General features: G+C 39.4%; 1 protein-coding gene across 1 annotated transcript in view; it reads right to left on the reverse strand.

Moving 5' to 3' along the window:
• The window catches only part of EXOC6 (exocyst complex component 6), a 188,924-nt gene that overhangs the window by 122,946 nt on the left and 40,997 nt on the right, over positions 1-24,981 (reverse strand). Inside the window, exons 5-8 of the mRNA XM_062214680.1 lie at positions 23,137-23,182; positions 9,913-10,117; positions 7,024-7,179; positions 4,476-4,544 (exon numbers count right to left, since the gene is read on the reverse strand). Of these exons, the coding sequence (XP_062070664.1) occupies positions 4,476-4,544; positions 7,024-7,179; positions 9,913-10,117; positions 23,137-23,182 (476 nt within the window). The remainder of the gene's footprint in view (positions 1-4,475; positions 4,545-7,023; positions 7,180-9,912; positions 10,118-23,136; positions 23,183-24,981) is intronic.

The following is a 24,981-nucleotide window of genomic DNA, read 5'->3' on the forward strand; positions in this document are numbered from 1 at the left end:
CAGAGAGCTGGACTGGAAGAGGAGCAACCAGGACTAGAACCGGTGCCCATATGGAATGCCGGTGCCGTAGGCAGAGGATTAACTTAGTGCGCCATAGCGCCAGCCACATCTCTTTATTTTTACAACTCCTCTTCCTTCTATCTGTTATTCCATGTCTTCCACTTCCTTGCATTTGTCATTGGGCAAATTACTTCTATCAGTTGAGTTTCTCATTTACAAACATATAGTTAAAGGGGCTGGCACTATGGCACAGTGGGTTAAAACCCTGGCCTGAAGCACCAGCATCCCTTATGGGCATAAGGTCTAGTCCAGGCTGCTCCTCTTCTGATCCAGCTCTCTGCTATGGCCTGGGATAGCAGTGGAAGATGGCCCAAGTAGTTGGGCCCCTGCACCCACGTGGGAGACCTGGAAGGAGCTCCTGACTCCTGGCTTCGGATCGGCACAGCTCCAGCTGTTGTGGCCAATTGGGGAGTGAACCAGCAGATGGAAGACCTCTCTCTCCATCTCTACCTCTCTCTGTAACTCCATCTTTCAAACAAATAAAATAAATCTTAAAAAAAAAAACCACAAAAATACAGTTAAATTTCTAAGGCTATATTGAGTATTAGTAAATATATATAAAGTACTTAGACAGTATCCACTAAGTAAATTTTGAAGAGATTATTATAAAAAGGTTAACATTAATCTGTAAAACGAGGTCTATCAGCTATAAGTCCATTTTAGCTAAAAGAGCTCTTCTTAAAATTTCAAGGCAGCATTTTCTGCTCTGTTTAATTAAAGTGTCTCGTTCAAAGATAAAAGGTATACTTTCAAAAAACAGAGAGAAAATATTAAAAATGCTGTAAGAAATACCTACAGTATAGCTTATCACTTTTTAGGCTTTGAGAAATCCTAAGAATTTGTGTGAATTTTGTTAGCTGGCCACATCCTTAACTTTCAGAGTACAGGGACTCATTTCTTAGAATAAGGAATACTGCATAAATGAATTTCCAAATATGTTTGATGAATACCAATTATAGTTGAGGAGTACTGGCCTATGAGTTACTAATGATCCAAGGTTTTCAAAGAAGTCTTGGGCTAGAAATTTTAAGGAAATAATTTTTAGATCCTCAGCTTTTTTGTATAAAGTATCTGCCTAGGAACTCTAGCCTACATTCACAGTAATAATTCTTCTCTAACTATTGGTACTTTGTTCAAATCTCCTTGAAATCCTTTGCTTTTTTTTTTTTTTAAAGATGTATTTATTTATTTGAAAGGCAGATTACAGAGAGGCAGACAAAAAGAGAGAGGTCTTCCATCTACTGGTTCACTCCCCAGATGGCCACAATGGCCAGACCTGGACTGACCCGAAGCCAAGAGCTTGGACCTTCCTCCAGGTCTCCCAAGTGGGGGCAGGAGCCCAAGGACTTGGGCCATCTTCTACTGCTTTTCCAGGTCATAGCAGAAAGCTGGCTCATAAAAGGAATGGCTAGGACTCGGACCAGTGCCCATATGGGATGCTGGCACTGCAGGCCGTGGCTTTACCCGCCACACCACCGTGCTGACCCCTTGAAATCCTTCTCTTAAGGAGCTAGAAGTGCCTTGGATCTACCTCTCCCCCACTTTACACTATGTTATTAAGGTTGAAGTGAATCAATCATGTGTGTGGATATAGAAATTTGAAAGCCTAGATTTCTTACCTAGATTGGGACAACCCTGAAGCATTACCTTCTACTTGCAGTTGCACTGTGTAATCCAGCTAAAGCCTATTCCTGGACACTACTTGCTCAGCTCCTTGCCACATGTGTTCTCTACAAGGCTGCCAAGAGGTTTTATGACTTTGCAGCTGCTTTCCCCCAGAGTGAGTGATTCAGCAGAGAAGATAGAATCTAGTCTCTGAAGTGACATACCATAACTTTTGCTCTGTCCTGTTGGCCATATATACTGACTTTGGTATAATGAGGGAGGGACTATCACCAGATGTGAATACTATGAGGTGGGGTTCTTTGGAGGCCAACCTGGAAGCTCCCACATTTGCTGTGTAAAAAAAAAAAAAAAAAAAAAAAAAAAAAAAGTCCTATCTTCACTGATAATAGTACTGCCAAAAGCATTTTATTGATGTGTAAAAACCTCCAGGGTGCTAAGGAAAGGAAATGTCTCTTCTGATGATTAATCAAGGAACTGTGTACACACAGGAGTTTTTTCCTTCCTGCACAGATTTCTGTTAATGGTAAATCATTAGAAACAGCGGTATATTTTGTCCTATGGTGAGATGTTCTTAGTCAAGACATATGGTAGGGAGTAATCACATAGGTGGGAGTAATGATAACACAATGATTTTTAAATGACCTCTTTTATCCTCAACTATTGATAATTAATATTGCTTTATTAAGAAGGAGTACTTTGAGAGTATAGCAAAGAGAAGGTAGCTTTTTTTTGTTTGTTTTAAAGATTTACTTATTTATTTGAAAGGCAGAGTTACAGAGAGGAAGAGGGGGAGAACGAGAGAAAGAAAGTGAGAGAGAGAGAGAAAGTCTTCCATCTGCTGGTTCACTCTCCAAATGGCCACAATGGCCTGGGCTGGGCCAGACCAGAGCCAGGACCTAGGAGCTCCATATGGGTCTCCCACATGAGTGCAGGGGCCCAAGCATTTGAGTCATCTTCCACTGCTTTCCCAGGCTATTAGCAGAAAGCTGGATCAGAAGTGGAGTAGCTGGGACTTGAACTAGCACCTATCTGGGGTGCTTGTCCTGCAGGCGGTGGCTTATCGGGCTATGTCACAGTACAGGCCCTGAGAACAGAGTTTTGAATGAACAATGTCCTATATATTTAAATGTAAACATGATTTTGGCTGATCTTGACACTCCTCCTTGGAGAGTTGTAAAGAAAAACAGCAACTGAAGATAAATCTTTTAAACATTAATAGTGTTCTCTGGGGCTGCCAAAAAATTTTATGTTACACCGGCTAACCTTTTTTTTTTTTTTTTTTTTTTTTCAGCTAAAGCTGTGTAACCAAATTGTCTTAAGTGTAAACCCAGTTACATATTTACTATTTGCTACTTTATATTTTAAAAAGTAAAATCTGGGAGCAAGCATTTAGCTTAATGGTTAAGATACTCAGGTTCCACACTGGAGTGCCTGGGCTCAGGCTCTAGCTTCTGACTGGAAGTCTATTGTGTTGGCTCAAGTGATTGGGTTCTAGCCACTCACATGGAAGACCTGAATTGAGTTCTTGGCTCCCAGCTTCAGCATTGGTCCTCAGTCATTGTAAACATTAGGGAAGTGAACCAGTAGATGAGAATTGTGTCTCGCTATATATCTCCTTCTCTTTCTCCTCATCTTCCTCTTTCTTTCTCTCTCTAGGCCTCTCAAATACTTTTCAAATAAGTTCATATTTTAAAAAATGTATACACTACCACTTGACATTATAAAAGGCAAAATATTAGATTTGGAAAAAATCTGAAAGAATTTTTTAATACTCACACACATTTGAAGAATTAAATACAGAATAGACTAAAGATATTATTGATCTTATACTAAAGGATGATTTATTATGGCTTTAGAAAGAGTCATTCTCCTAGCAAATCTATTCATCAAGCTGAACACACTTGAAACATCACTAACTTATTTATAAAATAATATTTATATTGTGCTTATATATGCTCTTTTAAGACAATGAGTTTACTTTACACTTATATTGTGCTTATAAATGCATTTTTATCTTGGACAGTTAGTACAGTGTTAGTTCTGTCTTCTAATAGAGGACTGTAAGAAAAAAGTTAATTGATATAGTTCTTTTCCTCTAATTAACATAATCACCATTCTTTCTCGATCATACAATTTCTCAAGCCATTGAACTCCTTTAAAGTAATTGTCTTAAGAAGGCAATAGATTGGGGGTTGACTTTTGGCATAGCAGGTAAAGTCATGGCCCACAACACTGGCAGACCATATGGGTACCAGTTTATGTTCCCTCTGCTCCATTTCCAATCCAGTTCCCTGTTAATGGCCTAAGAAAAGCAGCAGAAGATGACTCCCAAGTGTTTGCGCCCCTGCACCCATGTGGTAGACCTGCATGAAACTCCTGGCTCCTGGCTCCCAGCAGTGGCCTGACCCAGCCCTGGCTGTTGTGGACATCTGGGGAGTGAACCAGGGCATGGAAGACTTCTCTCTCTGCCTCTCCCTCTCCTTCTCTCTAAATCTGCCTTTCAAATAAATAAATAAAAATAAACAAATAAATAAATCTTTCTTTTTTAAAGAAAAGGCAGGGAAATGACATAATCAAAGAAAGTGCTAAAGAAAAAACACGAAGAATTCCATATCCAGCAAAAGTATTCTTAAAAACAAGGGGAAATTAATACATTATTAGATAAACAATTGAGAGAATTTGATATCGTTGTATCCATGAATAATTTTTCCATAATATGCACTTCTCATGAATTTTCTGAAGACCCCTGTATATAAATGTATTAACATGCAAAAATAAAACACACTTACCAAAACAGAATAAATGTGCAAACATCTATAAACAGGGGAAAAATCAACAAGATCCTGAACAGTTAAGACCTGAAAAATAAAACAATTTTTAAAAAATTATAAATCGTCAAAAAAAATTATAAATCAAACTCTAGTCAACTCTTAGAATGTAATGTTAGACAAGGAGACTCGTGGACTTTTTTTTTTTTTTAAAGAATTACACAGAGAGAGGAGAGGCAGAGAGAGAGAGAGAGAGAGAGAAAGAGGGAGGGAGGGAGGGAGGGAGGGAGGGAGGGAGGGAGATCTTCCATTCGCTGGTTCACTCCCCAGATGGCCACAATGGCCAGAGCTGAGCCAATGCAAAGCCAGGAGCCAGGAGCTTCTTCCAGGTCTCCCACATGGGTGCAGGGGCCCAAGGACTTGGGCCATCTTCCACTGCTTTCCCAGGCCATAGCAGAGAGATGGATCAAAAGCGGAGCAGCCGGGTCTCGAATCAGTGTCCATATGGGATGCCAGCACTGCAGGCGGTGGCTTTACTCACTATGCTGCAGCACCAGCCCCTCAGTAGTTCATGTTTTATCTTTAATGTACTTAGTAAAGCATTAGAAAATTGCTATGGAATCTAAAGACATCTCATTATTGCTTTGTAAAAATTCTGCATGGATTTATGGTTTAGCTATAGCAAAGTTCCTTCTCTTAAGCAAGTAAGTCATATTATTTACTATTGTTGGGGGCCTGGCACTGTGGTGTAGTGGGTAAAACCACCACCTGCAGTGCCAGCATCCCATATGGGTGCCAGTTTGAGTCCTGGCTGCTCTTTTTTTTTTTTTTTTTTTTTTTTTGACAGGCAGAGTGGACAGTGAGAGAGAGAGACAGAGAGAAAGGTCTTCCTTTGCCGTTGGTTCACCCTCCAATGGCCGCCGCGGCCAGCGCGCTGTGGCTGGCGTACCACACTGATCCGAAGCCAGGAGCCAGGTGCTTATCCTGGTCTCCCATGGGTGCAGGGCCCAAGCACTTGGGCCATCCTCCACTGCACTCCCTGGCCACAGCAGAGAGCTGGCCTGGAAGAGGGGCAACTGGGACAGAATCTGGCACCCCGACCGTGACTAGAACCCGGTGTGCCGGCGCCGCAGGCGGAGGATTAGCCTAGTGAGCCTCAGCGCCGGCTCTACTTTTTTTTTTTTTTTTTTTTAAGATTTATTTATTCAAAGGCAGAGTTACAGAGAGGCAGAGAGAGAGAGAGAGAGAGAGAAAGAGAGAGTGTCTTCCATCCACTGATTCACTCCCCAGATGGCCAGAGCTGTGCCAATCCAAAGCCAGAATCCAGGAGCTGGAAGACCTCTCTGTCTCTCCTTGTCTTCCTCTGCAACTTTGCCTTTAAAATAAACAAAACAAATCTCTAAAAAAATTAGACAACTTTGTGATGAGAATAAAAAAATAGGATAAGACAATGAATTTGAACACAAAGGATGGAAAAAATTAATATGTAAAGATTATTTCAAAGTTCTAGTTATTAGGACTTTTCTTTTTAAAAAATCTTAACTTTGGGGCTGGCGCCGTAGCTCACTTGGTTAATTCTCTGCCTGTGGCGCCAGCATCCCGATATGTGGGCGCTGGGTTCTAGTCCCAGTTGGGGTGCCGGATTCTGTCCCAGTTGCTCCTCTTCCAGTCCAGCTCTCTGCTGTGGCCCAGGAAGGCAGTGGAGGATGGCCCAAGTCCTTGGGCCCCTGTACCCTCGTGGGAGACCAGGAAGAAGCACCTGGCTCCTGGCTTCAGATTGGCGCAGCTCTGGCTGTTGCATCCACTTGGGGGGTGAACCAACGGAAAGAAGACCTTTCTCTCTGTCTCTCTCTCTGTCTAACTCTGCCTGTCTAATTTAAAAAAAAAAATCTTAACTTTAACAATATTGAAGTTATTCTTCAGTATCTCAGCACCAGCTGGAGAAAAAAAGGGTAGGCTATCCAGAATAGGGCCAAATCGCAAGGCCAAGACACTACAAAATAAAAATTTTACCACAGGGGTGGGCATTTGCCAAGCCATATTGGGGTGCTAAGCTCAATACTTAGCTACACTCTTGACTCCAGCTCCCCGCAGAGCTCAACTCAGCTCGCTCAACTGATAGGGTTCTTCACATGAGAAACTGGATTGAATTCCCAGCTCCTAGCTCAGCCCCAGCTCAGCTCTGGCAGTTTCAAACATTTGGGGATTGAACTAGTGGATGGGAACCCTCTTTCACTGTCTCTCTTGCTATCTTTGCCTTCAAATTTCTTTTAAAAACTTTTAATAATAAAACATTTACCACCAATAATTATGAGTGATCACTGCAATAATTTATGCCTTTGCTAATTATGGCAGAACACTAAGGCTTCTAAATATAACCTGTATTATTTTTCTGTCACTAGGTTTTTTTGTCAATTATATAGCCTCATATTTCAGATGACTCAACTGCATTTAATAGTGCATTACAATCTGATCAAGATGGAAAGATTATGAAACACATAAATGTACACTATAATCCAAAAGAAAAAAAAAGGTACCCAAGAACAGATAAAGAAAGAAACCCTATTACCTCTTCTTCACTCTCATCTTCATCCTCAAGTACATGTTTCAATGTAATTTCATTTCTTTCTTCTGGAATTCTATCATGATTGATATAAACATTCTTCCCAAATTTCATATTACTTTGCTTCTGCAGAGTAACACTGAAGATTTTCTGGTGTTGTGCCTATTTTGGGGAGAGAAAGATTCATATTATTTCTACTCTTATTATAGTCAAAATTAGTTCAAAATGTTTGTTCCTAATCTTTTTTTAATATCTGAACTATAGTGATGTCACCTTTTTTCATTCATGACTTATGCCTTTGCTCTTCTCTTCTGAACAGTCTTACAGGGTTCATCAATTTTATTTCAAAAGACTAAGAATTAACTTTTGGCTTTATTATCTTCCCTCCTGAATTTTGTTTTCTAGTATGCTTATTTCTGCTCTTATTTCATTCCTTCTTTTGTCTTTTTTAACATTTTTTTAGCTTCTTGAAATGACAATTTAGATATTTAGATTACAGATTTCAGCCTTTGTTTCCTAATTCATTAAATTTAAGGCTGTAAATTTCCCTTTAAACACAATTTCTGCTCATTCTACAAATTCCAATGTCCTACTTCCTTCTTCTTCTTTTTTTTTTTTAAAGATTTATTTACTTGAAAGAGAGTTACAGAGAGAGAGAGAGAGAGAGAGGGAGAGGGAGAGGGAGAGGGAGAGGTCTTCCATCTGCTGGTTCACTTCCCAAATGGCCACAATGGCGGGTGCTGGGCTAATCCGAAGCCAGGAGCTTCTTCCGGATCTCCCATGTGGGTGCAGGGGTCCAAGCACTTGGGCCATCCTCCACTGCTTTCCCAGGCCATAGCAGAGAGCTGGATCGGAAGTAGGGCAGCCGGGACTCGAACCAGCACTCACCCGGGATGCTGGCACTGCAGGCTGGGACTTTAACCCACTGTGCCACAGTGCCGGCTCCAATCCTACTTCAACATATTTTCTGGTTTCAACTGCAGTTTCTTCTGTGAACCATAGGTTATTCAGAATTTTATTTCTTAATTTTTAAAAATACAATGATTTATATTTACTTGTTACTGATTCCTAGAATAATTCCAATGAGGCCAGAGAACACACAATTATTTTAATTCTTTGAAATTTACCAATATTTTCCAAATATTTGTCATATATGTGGATGGACCAGAATTTAATCAATTTTGGTAGGTGTTCTTAAAAAGAATGTACATTCTAAAATTATGGGATACAGTTTTACGTATGTGTCAATTAAGTCATGGTTGTCAATCATATTATTAAAAGTCTATATGCTTAGTGATTTTTTTGTCTGCTGGCTCTATTAGTTACTATGAGAAGCAAACTGTCTCATTTGCATATAAGCACACAGTTTCCATTATGGCTTTTTTTTTTTTAAAGATTTATTTGAAAGAGTTACAGAGAGAGAGGGAGGAAGAGAGAGAGAGGGAGGAGGAAAAGATGTATCATTCTTGGGTGCTTCTTTAAAATTAATTAAGTTTCTAAAAAAAAAAAGATGAAGTGAAATTAACTTCAAGATGCAATGACTGAACAGCCCTTGTGACTGTTGAGGAACAGGTTTTTTTGTTTGTTTGTTTGTTTTTTTCCGTGCAAATTGTTGAACTCTTAGCATAGAGTTGGTCCTCTGTGTAGAAAGTTAATTGAAAATGGAGTGGAGAATGGGACTGGGAATGGGAGAGGGAGGAGGAGGAGGAGGAGTAGGGGAAGGAGGGCGGGTATGGTGGGAAAAAAATCATTATATTCCTAAAGTTGTACTTATGAAATGCATGAAGCTTGTATGCCTTAAATAAAAGGTTTCTATGGGGAAAAAAAAAAGAATTCAAGTTAGACTGACTTGAATTAAATAAGCAACAACTGTAAATGCAAAAGAAAAAAGTTAACAAAAATGCATCCTAGACATTCTTTCTCTGAAGGGAGAGGAGAACATCCTTTTGGCATATGGCTGTATCCAAATAACGATGGAGTCTGTGGTCACAGAAGGCCTCCATAGCCCTGGCAGCTCATGACAAGAGCCTCGGGTGATCACTGACGTCATAAAAAAAAAAGAGTGTTAATCGTTAAAGGAGGCCGGCGCCGCTGCTCACTAGGCTAATCCTCCGCCTTGCGGCGCCGGCACACCGGGTTCTAGTCCCGGTCGGGGTGCCAGTTCTGTCCCGGCTGCCCCTCTTCCAGGCCAGCTCTCTGCTGTGGCCCAGGAGTGCAGTGGAGGATGGCTCAAGTGCTTGGGCCCTGCATCCCATGGGAGACCAGGATAAGCACCTGGCTCCTGGCTTCAGATCAGCGCGGTGCGCCGGCTGCAGCGCGCCAGCCGCGGCGGCCATTGGAGGGAGAACCAACGGCAAAGGAAGACCTTTCTCTCTCTCTCTCACTGTCCACTCTGCCTGTCAAAAAATTTTAAAAAAAATCGTTAAAGGAACAACAGTAGTCAATGTGCACTTGCTCCCCAAGTAGGACCTCTGTCCCTACTGAATTGCAATATGAGAATCAACTGCAAATTCTCTCCCCAAACTGTATTCTATATATTGTGTGTGGGCATGGGGGCAAATTGTTGAACTCTATGACTAGCACAGATATGGTCCTCTATATATAAAGTCATACTAAAAATGATCCAAAATGAAGAAGGAGATGGGAGAGGGAATGGGAGGTGGGAAAGGAGCGGGGTGGGGGGCATGAGGGAAAGAACCACTGTATTCCTAAAGTTGTATCTTTGTAAAAATGCATTCATTAAATAAATTTTTAAAATGCATCCTAAACAAGAACTAGGAAAGATAAGAAAAGGGTAAATAAAAATAAGTATTTTATAAAAGATAAGAAGTGCATTTTGGGATATATTTTATTTTCCAGATTATTAATATTAAGTTAAAATTCTTTTACTCTCACCTGTTTCATTGCTGTTTCACCTATTTTGTCAGAATGTTTTCGAATGCTTTCCAAAAAATCTTTGAGATCAGACATGGAGACTTCCTTAATATCCTCACGGAGTTTAGGAAGATTTTCTATCATTAGTTGACAAAACCGGTATTGACTAACCCGGGGAAAGTACACATTTTCTAATTGTTCCATAGTTTTTAGGGCAGAATAATACCTGTGATAAGTTAAAAACAAAATTCTGTAAGATGTATTATCACATTCATTTTACAAGTAAATGCAAATCAGTAATAAAGCTAACATTTTCATCAAAAAAGACATAGTAGCGGTAGGTGTTTGGCATAGTGGTTAAGATACCAGTTAAGATGCCTGGAGTTAATCTCCTGCGATGTTAATCCTCTGACAAGATGTCTGTTTTTATAAATATGAGGCACTTCAAAAACGTGTGTGTGATCAAAACTGGAGAACATGAGAGTACTATGAAGGTTCTCTGGCACACAAGTACAAATTCTGCTAACAGTTCTCGTTTCATTGCCTCTCCATGGTCATTTCTACTTCACCAGTAGTCGCTCTATCACAAAAGTGGTTATTTCAGCCTGTAGTATTCTTTAAATACAATGTCATGCATACAAGAAAAAAGTTATATGATTAAGTAAGCCCAACTCATAATTAAAAGAAAAAAGACAACAGAAGCATATGTACAGATGGCCTAGATCTTGGAATTAATAACAAAGACTCAAGTGGAAATACTCAAAATTAAAAAAAAAAAAAACACACACACACAAAGAAGTAAGGAATTCATTCAATGAGCTAAACAAGACTGGACGTAGGAGAAGAAATGATTTATGAAACTTATTAAATGACTCATAAAATTCAAAACATAGATAAGAATGACAGGAGAGCTTCTCAACAAAAACAATGGAGCAGTAACAATAAAATAATACATAAAATGGTGAGGTAAGAAGATTCCTGACAATCTCTAATTCTATATATAAAAAAAGTATTGATCAAAAATGAAAGTAAAATAAGGATATTTCCTATTAAGACATCAGTTATACACTACAACAAATGCTAAAAAAAAAAAAAAAAAAAAAGCCCTCATCATGCTAAAGGCAATTATAACAGGAGCCTCAATCTACAAAATGGAAAAAAGGGCAACAGAAAAGATAAATTGGTAAATATAAATTAATCTGTTAGAATTATAATTCACATACATACTTTTTGGAGTATCCATATATGTGTGTCCGTGTGTGTGTTTTACTGTTACACATAAAATACATGAAATAAGAACTCAACAGGGAGTTGGTATAGTGGTGCAGCACAGTAGGCCACCACTTGCAAGGCTGGAATCCCATTTTAGAGTGTCAGTTTGAGTCCTGGCTGCTTTGCTTCTGATATGGCTCCCTACTAATGCTCCTGCAGCAGATGGTGACCCAAATACTTGAACCACTGCTGCCACTGTCGAAGACCTTGATGGAGTTCCTGGCATCAGCTTGACCCAGACCTGACTGTTGTGGCTGTTTGGGGAGTCAAACAGTGGATGGAAGCACTCACTCTCACTCTCCTTCCCTTACCCTCCCTGTCCCTCTTCTTCTCTTCCTGCCTTTCAAATAAATAATCTATTTTTTTTTTTTAAAAAAAGAACTCAACAGGCAAGATGAAGACAAATACAATTGTACTATTGTAAAATTCTTACATTATTCATGAAACATGGTATTACTGGAAGGCAGATTATGGTAAGTTAAACATGAATATTTTAATTTCTAGAGTAGCTGATAAAAAGCAAAACAAAGAAGTATAGCTAGTAAGCAAACAGAAAATAAAAAACATGAAGATCAAAAGAAGTTTAAAAATCTTCAATCCTAAAAAAGGAAAAAAGAAAATAGAACTAAAAACAATAGGACAAACAGAACACAAATAGCAAAATAATAAATTTAAAATGAATTACAATAAAAATTACATTAAATATAAGTAGCCTAAAATTTCATTCAAAAAGCAGAGATTGACAACTGGATTTTTAAAAAAGCAAGACTCAATGATATACTACTGTTCACAAGAAAATCACCTGAAATATGAAGGCAGGTTGGAAGTAAAAGACTAGGGGCCGGCACTGTGGTGTAGTGGGTAAAGCTGCCGCCTGCAGTGCCAGCATCCCATGTGGGCACTGGTTCAAGTCCCAGCTGCTCCACTTCTGATCCCATTATCTGCTATGGCCTGGGAAAGCAATAGAAGATGGCTCAAGTCCTTGGGCCCCTGCACCTACATGGGAGACCAGGAAGAAGCCCCTAGCTCCTGGCTTCAGATTGGCTCAGCTGCAGCCATTGCAGCCAACTGGGGAGTAAACCAGTTGATGGAAGACCTCTCTGTCTCTCTCTCTCTTTCTGCCTCTCATTCTCTATGTGTAATTTAAAAAAAAAAATCTTTACAAGAAATTGACATGATTTTTTAAAAAAGACTATCAAAAGATATATAATGCAAACATTAGGTATAAGTTTCTGAAAATAACTACAAAATGACCGCATTAATATTAGGCAAAGTGGAGCTGCAGTGCAGCGGGTTAAATCCCTAGCCTGGGCCAGCGCCGTGGCTCAACAGACTAATCTGCCTAGCGGCGCCGGCACCCCGGGGTTCTAGTCCCAGTCGGGGCGCTGGATTCTGTCCTGTTTGCCCCTCTTCCAGGCCAGCTCTCTGCTATGGCCCGGGAGTGCAGTGGAGGATGGCCCAAGTGCTTGGGCCCTGCACCCATGGGAGACCAGGATAAGCACCTGGCTCAGGCCTTCAGACCAAGCGTGGTGCGCCGACCACAGCGCACCGGCCGCGGCAGCCATTGGAGGGTGACCCAACGGCAAAGGAAGACCTTTCTCTTTGTCTCTCTCTCTCACTGTCCACTCTGCCTCTCAAAACAAACAAACAAAAAAAATCCCTAGTCTGAAGTGCCGGCATCCCATATGGGCACCGGTTCTAGTCCTGGCTGCTCCTCTTCCAATCCAGCTCTCTGCTATGGCCTGGGATAGCAGTGGGAGATGGCCCAAGTCCTTGGGCCCCTGAACCCATGTGGGAGACCTGGAAGAAGCTTCTGGCTCCTGGCTTCAGATTGGCGCAGCTCCAGCTGTTGCAGTCATCTGGGGAGTTAACCAGCTCTCTGTCTCTATCTCTCCCTAACTCTGTTACAGAGACCTCTCTCTCTCTCTGTCTCTAACTCTCTCTGTAACTCTTTCAAATAAAAATAAATAAATCTTAACAAAAAGAACAAATATCAGGCAAAGTATAATTAATAAGACTGATAAAGGTAGAGAGGGATTCTTCACAGTTGTAAAGGGTTAGATGTTAAAATATTTTAAAGTTTAAATGTGTATGCATGTAAAAGGTTCTCCAAAATACAGGATAGGAATACAAGATTGCTGAACAAGGAAAATATGTACCAATTTGACCGCAGGAAAATAAAAGAAGAAGAGCAGAGTAACTGCATTCTCAGAGGAGAGATAGAGAGAAATATGCAGTGGAAATTCTTAGAAAGAAGAGGCATGCTCTGGAGCAGCATGGACAGTACAAACACACAGCTGTAAGTGGGGCCATCACCAGTGACTCTTGTAGCCAGGTGTTGGAGAAGATGTCATCTTCCTACAGCAAAGTGAAAGGAGACTGGGGCAGCCCATGTCACTGGTGATAGTGCACGAGAGAGAACCTTGTGAACCACACTGACTTTGAGTCTAGCCAGGAGCGCTAGTTGGACATAGAAGGCTAAAGCCTCTGCTTGCAGGGCCAGCATCCCATTGAGTTCTGGCTGCTGTACTTCTGATACAGCTCCCTGGTAATGCACCTGGGAGAGCAGCGGAAAATGGCCCAAGTACTTGAGCCCTTGCACCCATGTGGAAGACCAGGCTACAGGCTTTGGCCTGGCCCAGCCCCAGCCATTACAGCTATTTGGGGTGTAAACCAGCAAATGGAACTTCAATATCTATCTCTTTCTGTCTCTCTCTCTTATTCTCTTTCAAATAAATAAATATATTTTAAAAGATTTATTAAAAAAAAAAAACAGAAACAAAACACCCTACAGGCTAGCAGAATATGTAGAGATATAGTCCAGGTCAACTCTGAATACTGTACCTAGCTCATTTACAAATGAAGGTGAAATACAGACCTTGCAAAACAAATGGAAATTAAGAGAACCTGTCACCACTCATTCAGCCTTACAAGTGATACTTAAGGATGTGATGCTACATCCAGAAACAGAGAACACCAGAAACAGAGAACAACAGTCACCATTACTTAGGAATGCGAAGCAAAAGATCTCCTAGTAAAAGTACAAAGGAAATCCAAAGAAAACAGTAAGAATATTTATGAAAAAATGGCAGGGCTAAGTCATTACCTGTCAATAATAATTATGAATGTAAATGGCCTAAATTCTCCAATTAAAAGACACAGACTGGCTGAATGGATTAAAAAACAAGACCCATCCACACCTCATCAACAAGGATGCACACAGACTGAACATGAAAGGATAGAAGAAGATATTCTATGTTAACAGAAAGCAAAAACTAGCAGGTGTAGCTATCCTAACACCCGACAAAATAGATTTCAACACAAAAATTGTTAAAAGAGACAAGGGCATTATGCGATGACTAAGGGGTCAATTCAACAGGAAGTAGTAAATGTATATGCACCCATTGGGAGGGTTCCTGGCTATTTAAAAACAAATGCTAATGGATCCAAAGGGAGATATAGGCTCCAACACAATAATTATGGGGAACTTCAACAACCCACTTTCACCAATGCACAGATCAACTAGATAGAAAATCAACAAAGAAACAACAAAGCTAACCTATCCTGTGGACCAAATGAACCTAAATTAATAACTACAGAACATTTCAGCTAACAGCTGCAGACTACACATTCCTTTCATCCATGCATGGAACTTTCTCCAGGACAGACCATATGCTAGGACATAAGGCAAGTCTCAACAAATTCAAAAAAACTGAAATTATAACCATGTATCTTTCCTTTTTTTTTAAAGATTTATTTATTTATTTGAAAGAATTACACATAGAGAGGAGAGAGGGAAAGGGAGAGGGAGACAGAGAGGGAGAGAGAGAGAGAAAGAGAGAAGTCCTCCATCCACTGGTTCACTCCCCAGTTGGCTGTAATGGCTGGAGCTGCACAGATCAGAAGGCAGGTGCCAGGAACTTCCTTTGGGTCTTTGTATGTGGGTGCAGGCTCCTAAGGACTTGGCCCATCTTCCACTTTCCCAGGCCACAGCAGAGAGCTGGATTGTAAGTGGGGTAGCCAGGACTCAAAGCGCCCATATGGGATGCCGGCTTTACCCACTATGCCACAGCACCGGCCCCAACCATGTATCTTTTCTGACCACAATGGAACCAAGTTGGAAATTAATAGCTTAAGAAACTCTAGAAAATATGCAAACATGAGGAGACTAAACAACATGCTCCTGAATGAACAGTGGGTCATAGAAGAAACCAACAGGAAAAACAAAAAATTCCCAGAAACAAAAGAAGGTAATAATACGAGATATCAAAATGTATGGGATACAAAAAAGAGGTGTTAAGAGTGAAGCTTATAGCAATCAGTGCCTATTTCAAGAAATTGGAAAGGCTTCAAATAAATGATCTAAAAATGCATTTCAAGGACCCAGAAAAACAAGAACAACCAAACCCAAAATCAGTGGGAGGAAAAGAAATAATTAAAATTAGAGAATAAACAAAACTGAAACCAAAAAACAATACAAAAATCAGTGAAATTAAGAACTGAAAAAATATACAAAGTTGATACAACATTGGCCCAACTAACCAAAAAGGGGGGGGGTGGGGAGAAGACCTGAATTAATAAAATCAGAGACAAAAAAGGAGATGTTACAACAGATATCACAGAAATAAAAAGAATCATTAGGAATTGCGACAAGCAGCAGTATGTCAACAAATTGGAAAATCCAGAAGAAATGGATAGATTTCTGGACCTACACAATCTACCAAAATTGAGTCATGAAGACACAGAATACCTAAACAGACCAATAACCAAGGTGGAAAAGTACCCTCATAAAAAGCTATGGTAATAAAAATAATGTGGTGAACATGAAAGGATTGACAAATACATCAATGCAACAGAACAGAAAGCACATATATAAACCCACCCAAATGTAGTCAACTTTTTTTTTTTTTTTTGACAGGCAGAGTTAGAGAGATAGGTCTGCCTTCTGTTGGTTCACCCCTACAAATGGCTGCTACGGCCGGCGCAGCCACCAATCTGAAGCCAGGAGCCAGGTGCTTCCTCCCCATCTCCCATGCGGGTGCAGGGCCCAAGAACTTGGGCCATCCTCCACTGCCCTCCCGGGCCACAGCAGAGAGCTGGACTGGAAGAGGAGCAACCAGGACAGACCCTGGCGCCTCAACTGCGACTATAACCCGGGGTGCCAGCGCCACAGGCGGAAGATTAACCTAGTAAGCCGTGGCACCAGCCTAGTCAGCTTATTTTTTTTTTTAACTTTTATTTAATGAATATAAATTTCCAAAGTACAGTTTATGGGTCACAATGGCTTCCCCCCCAATAACTTCCCTCCCACCAGCAACCCTCCCCTTTCCCGCTCCCTCTCCCCTTCCATTCACATCAAGATTCATTTTCAATTCTCTTTATATACAGAAAATCAGTTCAGTATATATTAAGCAAAGATTTCAACAGTTTGCCCCCACATAGCAACACAAAGTGAAAAATACTGTTGGAGTACTAGTTATAGCATTTAATAACAGTGTACAGCACATTAAAGACAGAGATCCTACATGATATTTTTTAAAAATTAATTAATTTTCTATGCCATTTCCAATTTAACACCAGGTTTTTTTTCATGTTCAATTATCTTTATATACAGAAGATCAATTCAGTATATAATTAGTAAAGATTTCATCAGTTTGCACCCACACAGAAACACAAAGTGTAAAAATACTGTTTTAGTACTAGTTATAGCATCACTTCACATTAGACAACACATTAAGGACAGATCCCACATGGGATGTAAGTACACAGTGACTCCAGTTGCTGACTTAACAATTTGACACTCCTGTTTATGGCGTCAGTAATCACCCTAGGCTCTAGTCATGAGTTGCCAAGGCTATGGAAGCCTTTAGGGTTTGCCGACTTCGATCTTATTCCAACAGGGTTATAGTCAAAGTGGAAGTTCTCTCCTCCATTCAGAGAAAGGTACCTCCTTCTTTGATGGCCCTGTTCTTTCCACTGGGATCTCACTCACAGAGATCTTTCATTTAGGTCTTCTTTCCCCCCCCCCCCCCAGGGTGTCTTGGCTTTCCATGCCTAAAATACTCTCATGGGCTCTTCAGCCAGATCCGAATGCCTTAAGCGCTGATTCTGAGGCCAGAGTGCTGTTTAGAACATCTGCCATTCTATGAGTCTGCTGTGTATCCTGCTTCCCATGTTGGATCATTCTCTCCCTTTTTGATTCTATCAGTTAGTATTAGCAGACACTAGTCTTGTTTGTGTGATCCCTTTGACTCTTAGACCTATCAGAGTCATCAATTGTGAACTGAAATGGATCACTTGGACTAGTGAGATGGCATTGGTACATGCCACCTTGATGGGATTGTATTGGAATCCCCTGGCACATTTCTAACTCCATCATTTGGGGCAAGTCCGATTGAGCATATCCCAAATTGTACATCTCCTCCCTCTCTTTTTCCCACTCTTAAATTTAACAGGGATCACTTTTCAGTTAAAATTTAAACACCTAAGAATAATTGTGTGTTAATTACAGAGTTCAACCACTAGTACTAGAACAACAACAACAACAACAAAATACTAAAAAGGATAAAGTATTACATTGTACATCAACAGTCAGGACAAGAGCTGATCAGGTCATTGTTTCTTATAGTGTCCATTTCACTTCAACAAGTTTCCCCTTTGGTGGTCAGTTAGTTGTCACCGATCAGGGAAAACAAATGATATTTGTCTCTTTGGGACTGGCTTAATTCACTCAGCATGATGTTTTCCAGATTCCTCCATATTGTTGCAAATGACCGGGTTTCATTGTTTTTTACTGCTGTATAGTATTCTATAGAGTACATGAGCAAAGAATTGTCAATGTAAAATGGATAGTCTTTTCAGCAAATGTTGCTAGAACAACTGGACATGCACAAGCAAGGTAATAAATAAATCTAAACACCAACTTTCACTTTTCACAAAAAATTGACTCAAAACAGATCATGTGCCCATATGTAAAACACAAAACTCTCAGACTCTACAACATATCATAGGAGAAAATCTAGGTAGTTTTTAGTGGCGAAGTCTTAGAAATAACACCAAAGCACAAACCATGGAAAGTAAAAAAGTAAGTTAAGGTGGACTTCATTAAAATTAAAAATTCTGCTCTGTAAAGACACTGTTAACAAAATGAAAAGACAAGCATAGACTGGGAGAAAACATTTTCAAAATCCGTATCTGATAAAGGACTTGTATCTGAAATATACACATAACACTTTCACTTCAATAATGAGAAAAAGACAATTTAAAAATAAGGCAAAAGATCTGAATAGACACCTCACCAAATATATAAAAGAAAAGAAGCTTAACATCATATACTCAGGGAATTACAAATTAGAACAACAATGAAATACTATTTCACCCCAGAGTAGGAAAAATTCAAAACAGGAACAACAGCAAATGTTAGAGAGAACGTGAAACAAAAGGAATTCTCATTCATGCTGGTGATACTGCGAAATAGAAAAGCCACTTTGAAAGACAGTTTGGCAGCTTTATAAAGGTAAGCATAGTCTTACCACATGATCCAGTAATTATACCCCAAATTTGTGTGCATGTTTTTTGGGAAATGTTTATAGCTACTTCATGCATAACTGCCAAAACCAGGGAGCAACCAAGATGCCCTTCAATAGGTTAAAAAAAAAAAAAAAAAAACTGGCCGGCACCGCGGCTCAACAGGCTAATCCTCCGCCTTGCGGTGCCGGCACACCGGGTTCTAGTCCTGGTCGGGGCACCGATTCTGTCCCGGTTGCCCCTCTTCCAGTCTAGCTCTCTGCTGTGGCCAGGGAGTGCAGTGGAGGATGGCCCAAGTGCTTGGGCCCTGCACCCCATGGGAGACCAGGAGAAGCACCTAGCTCCTGGCTTCGGATCAGCGCAGTGCGCTGGCCGCAGTGCGCCAGCCGCGGTGGCCACTGGAGGGTGAACCAACGGCAAAAAGGAAGACCTTTCTCTCTGTCTCTCTCACTGTCCACTCTGTCAAAAAAACAAAAACAAAAACTACAAACTGTGGCATATGCATACCATGCACTACTATTCAGTGACAAGAAATGAGTTACCAAGCAATAAGAAGACACAGAGAAACCTTAAATGCATATTACTAAGTGGGAAAAAAGCCAGTCTAAACATATTATATATCATATGATTCCAATTATGCAATATTCTTGAAAAGGTCAAATCAAAGAAAAGATAAAAATTCAGTGACTGGCAAGGGTTTGTAGTGAAGATGAGGAAAGACATGCAGCCTGGGGGATTTTTTTAGGCAATGAAACTATTCTGTAACTGTGAAACTACAATACTGTAATTGTGGACACATGATATTATATATTTGCCAAGATTCATAGAACTGTACAACACAGAGTGAGCCCTCAATTAGTAAAATATGGACTTTAGTTAACAATAATCTACCAATTTTGGTTCATCAATTGCAACAAGTATACCAAACTAATATAAGATATTAACAAGAGAGAAACTGTATGTTGGAGGGAGAGGAAAGCATGTAATTCTCTGTACTTTCTGTTCAACTTTTCTGTTAACCTAAAACTTCTCTAAAAAATAAAATAAAATCTAGGAGAAGGTATTTAAATGAGTAGTTAAGATGCCAGTGAAGACATCCATCCACATCCCACATTAGAATACCTGGGTCTGACTGAGGGTCACAACTCCTGATGCCAGCTTCCTGCTAATGCAGACCCTGGGAGACAGCAATGACAGCTCCAGTAACTGGGTTCCTGCCAACTATGTAGGAGACATGGATGGAATTCCAAGCTCCCAGCTTCAGCCTGGCCCAGCCCCAGCTACTGCAGGCATTGGGGAACGAACCCATAGATGAAAGTGCTCACTCTCTTTTTCTCTCCCAAGTAAATACACAAATAAAATTTTTAAAAATAAAATTAAGAAATATAAGCAGAATACTTGAAAGGTCACGTCACAGAAGAAAACACAAAAATAGCCAATCAAAATGAAAAGGTATTCAACATCAGTCATGAGAAAAAGGCAATTTGAAATTATAACGAGGTACTATTACACATGAGTTAAAATGGTAAAACCAGGATAAAATGACTAAATACCTATGTTCATGAGGCTGTGGAGTAAATGAAATTCTCATACACTGACTGGGGAGGGGGGGGCGCGTGTAAATGACATAGCTATTTTAGAAACTCTTTAATGGTTTCTTATAAAACACAGTATACAACCATGCTATAACCCAGTAATTCTATTCCTGTGTATTTGTTAAAAGAACTCCAATTCCAGTTTTCTGATACAGTGTATCTTGGGAGGCAGAAGATGATGGCTCAAATATCTGGGTTCCTGCCACCCACATGGGAGACCTGGATTGAATTTTGGGCTCCTGGCTTTAGCTTGGCCCAGCCCTGGCAGTTGCAGTCTCTCTCTTTCTCTCTGCCTCTGCCTCTCTGTAACTCTGCCTTTCAAATAAATAATCTTTAAAAAAAAAAAAAAAGAAGCAGACTCCAGATTTTCTTCACTCCAGACATGTGGGCAACAGCCCTTCATTCATCTTGGCAAAAGGCTAAACAGACAAATAATCTCTTCTTTTTATATATAACAACCAGTTAATAGATATTAGAAGAATAATGAATTTTAAATTTATTTATCATTTGGGCCATCCTCCACTGCACTCCTGGGCCACAGCAGAGAGCTGGCCTAGAAGAGGGGAAACTGGGACAGAATCCAGTGCCCCGACTAGACTAGACTAGAACCCGGCGTGCCAGCGCCGCAGGTGGAGGATTAGCCTATTGAGCCGCGGCGTCGGCCATTAAGTAATCATTTTATAACCTCTATATAGTAACGAATTAAAGCAAGAATCCTAAAACTACTGGGTGAAAGGTTAAGAAGCAGGACTCAAAGTCTCACCTCACAGATCACTAATTGCAAAGGGAAAAACATAATTGTTCAAGAGATCTGGTAATCATCTCCATAATGAAAAGTTCAAATTTAGCATAACCTAGAGGTCTAGTAAATGCCTTCTGCTGTCATACAGTGAGGTACACAATATGACTTATGTCATACTCTTGCCAAAAACATTTAACCCAAATCTACTCATGAGGAAACAATTAGCCAAATCCATAATGCACTGCTCTATGAGACAACTAGCCTGGACTCTTTTCATGGAAAACAAAGAGAAGCAAAGACCGTTCTAGATTAAAAGGAAAACAAACAAACAAACAAAAAAACCCACATATAAACTCATGCTTTCAGGAAGGAAGAAAAAGATACAAGACGTTTTGGAAATAACAGAAAATTTGAATATTTTACACTCATTATTGAAAAAAATAAAAATAAGTAATGCCCCAAACTGGAAAGTGTAAAGTAATAATAAAAGTCAGTTACGTAAAGATGTAAGTGTAAACACCAAAATCATCAAGTAAAAAAGGTAAAAGTTTTTGTCCCAAAGAGGAATGGTGAGTGGGAAGTAGGGGAAAAAAGCTATTATTTGAAACTTTAAAATATGAGAATGTATTATCATATAAAAAAGTAATATACTAACAGTATATATGTGAAAAGAAAACAAGACTATACAGTCTGGAGATTCCTCAGAATCAGCCCTTAAGGCATGCGGACTTGGCTGAAAAGCCCATGAAAGTATTTCAGGCATGGAAGGCCAAGACACTCTGGCAAAAAAAAAAAAAAAAAAACCAAACCCTAAATGAAAGATCTCTGCGAGTGAGATCCCAGTGGAAAGAACAGGTCATCAAAGAAGGAGGTACCTTTCTCTGAAGGGAGGAGAGAACTTCCACTTTGACTACGACCTTGTCTAAAAATGATCAGAATCAGTGAACTCAAAAAGCCTCCATAGCCTTGGCAACTCATGACAAGAGCCTAGGGTGATTACTGTCGCCATAAACAAGAGTGTCAATTTGTTAAGTCAACAACAGGAGTCACTGTGCACTTACTCCTCATGTAGAATCTCTGTCCTTAATGTGCTGTACATTGTGATTTAATGCTATATCTAGTACTAAAACAGTATTTTACACTTTGTGTTTCTGTGTGGGTGCAAACTGTTGAAAGCTTTACTTAATATATACTAAACTGATCTTCTGTATATAAAGATAATTGAAAATGAATCTTGATGTGAATGGAAGGAGAGAGGGACCAGGAGAGGGGAGGGTTGCAGGTGGGAGGGAAGTTATGGGGGGCGGGGAGAAGCCATTGTAATCCACAAACTGTACTTTGGAAATTTTAATTCATTAAATCAAAGTTAAAAAAAAAAAAGGAAAACAAGACTATATTTCAGAATAGTTTATGGTTTTTTCATTAATAAGGAAAAAGTCACTATTAATTAATACCAGCTGGTAAAATGTAGGGAAATTCAATGTCCAGCACTATGAAGAAGGATATACACAAATCTTTGACTACAGATTTATATATAATGTGTTATGATAATTAAATAGTTATTAGTAAAACAAGAAGAAATCATTATTTCCCTAGTCAACATGCATCTCACTTATCCTGGTTTTTCAGTGTTACTTTAAAATTGCTCATCTTTAAAATACTACTATAGCTAATGTTTCAATGGCAATCAGTAAACTATTTTTCACTTATGTATTCATTTGTGTTGTAAGATACAGTGTGAACTTACATTAGTCCAGATTGTCAAATATAAATGCCTGCACTTTGCTTTCACTTCACAAAATGCACTTAGTCCTTGACAGTATGCAGTGTTAATACATTAATAAGTTAATAAAAATTCCATCATTTAGGTTCAGCTGTCTACTTTTTCTTTATTAATATCATCAGTCCTTAAAGTTACTTACAAAAAACAAGGTTCATTATTAAATGGCTTAAGATTTGCTTTACTGAATCATCCTGACGTGCAAAGTGCACTAATAAAAGTTAGTGTGAAGCAGAAAGCAAAATCTATATAATTCTCATTAAATTTTTTTGAGCTTTCAGCATGACAAAAAAATCTTTTTGAAAACAATAGGAAAGAAGCCAACTCACCTTTTTGCATCCATCTGTTCTTTTAGTTTACTGTACATTTCCAGCACTGCATTAAAAAATATAACATTTTATCTTTCAAAATGGAAAAATATTTTGAGAGATGAAAATAATAAGACAGGGAAGAGTATATTACAAATTCAGTAGTCTTATTTATATTCTGAGTTAGGCTATTATGAGTAAAATGTTACAGACATCAAGTACATGAAAATATTTTAATTTCTACATATATTGATCATCTATATATATACATATATACATATTGAACCTAGAACTCTTGTATATGCTGACAATTATAATTAAGACTTTAACCTACTAACAATTATTCTACACAGAAATTGCAAATATTTTTCTCTGAACTGGAATAAGAAATTTGGACTTCATGTAAATTTCAGATCAATCCCATATTATTTCCATAGGAGAAAGAAAACTGAATGACAGTGAGAGTCACCGATTTTGACTCAACTTACCAAATAAAACAATACAACTCTGTTAAAACTCATCACAGACAAAAATTTATAATAAATCCACAAAGAAAAGCCTTAAATGCTTACAGTAGCTTTATTAATTATAATAAAAGTAGAAATAAACATAACAGACCATCTTCATTCACTTCATCCTTCCTATCAAAAGGCCAGAAACACAAATATTCAATAAAACTATCTTAAGCTGCAGTAAGATGACACTCTGTTACCAAAAATGTTTTAAAGCAACTGTGTAGATTAACATTTAACTTTAGCAGAATTTCAAAATATAAAGTGAGTAAATTATTACTGGCTTATCAAGCCAACTCTCATTTTCCTAGAACAGAGAGAGAAAACATTTCTGTCCAGATTTTCTACAGTCACATGGCTATTCCTACAGGTCTCCAAGTTTACAAAAGACATTATTTAGGCCGGTGCCATGGCTCACTTGGCTAATTCCGCCTGCAACGCCGGCACCCCAGGTTCTAGTCCCAGTTGGGGCGCCAGCTACTAGTCCCGGTTGCTCCTCTTCCAGTCCAGCTCTCTGCTGTGGCCTGGGAAGGCAGTGGAGGATGGCCCAAGTGCTTAGGTCCCTGCACCCGCATGGGAGACTGGGAGGAAGTACCTGGCTCCTGGCTTCGGACTGGCGCAGCACCAGCTGTAGTGGCCATTAGTGGAGTGAACCAACCGAAGGAAGACCTTTCTGTCTCTCTCTCACTGTCTATAACTTTCTCCGTCTCTCTCTCTCACTGTCTAACTGTGCCTGGCAAATAAATAAATATTTTTTTAAAAAAAGACATTATTTACTTATCAGATAACTGTACAACCTGCAATTGAGGCCAGAGTCAACCAGCCCTACCTCTGTGGGCAGACAGTCTCTGCCCACCTCCATCACAGCCCTCTACTGTAATGTTTCTCAGGTCCAAACAAAACATTAAAATGAACACATAACTTGGGACAGAGCCTCCTACTCTATGTACAATCTTTCTTGGAAGTCTCCTGTTTTATCTCAACCATTCACCTAAGTTTCACATCTACTTCATACTATTTCCATACTGTTTATCACATAAAAATTATGCTTTCCTCAAAAAACAATCAACTCATATACCAGGCCCGTGCACTGTTTATGTTGACTTCTTATATCCTCTCATATTCCTTCTAATCCAAGGAGGAGTTCAACAACTGTACTTTAACTGATGACTTACTTGTCTTTATTCACATTAGATTGTAGGATCCTTCAAAAGCTGGACTGTGCCATTTTCAACTTTACAGTTTCAATACCTACCATAATGCCTGATATATAAAAAAAAACAATTCTGAGTAGATCATTAGAAGGCTGGATAGAGGAAAGAAGGTAGATCTGGTTGTGGCTCTCAGGAACACG

This window comes from Lepus europaeus, chromosome 17 (genome assembly GCF_033115175.1).
Source record: "Lepus europaeus isolate LE1 chromosome 17, mLepTim1.pri, whole genome shotgun sequence".
NCBI classification, from domain to species: Eukaryota; Metazoa; Chordata; class Mammalia; order Lagomorpha; family Leporidae; genus Lepus; species Lepus europaeus.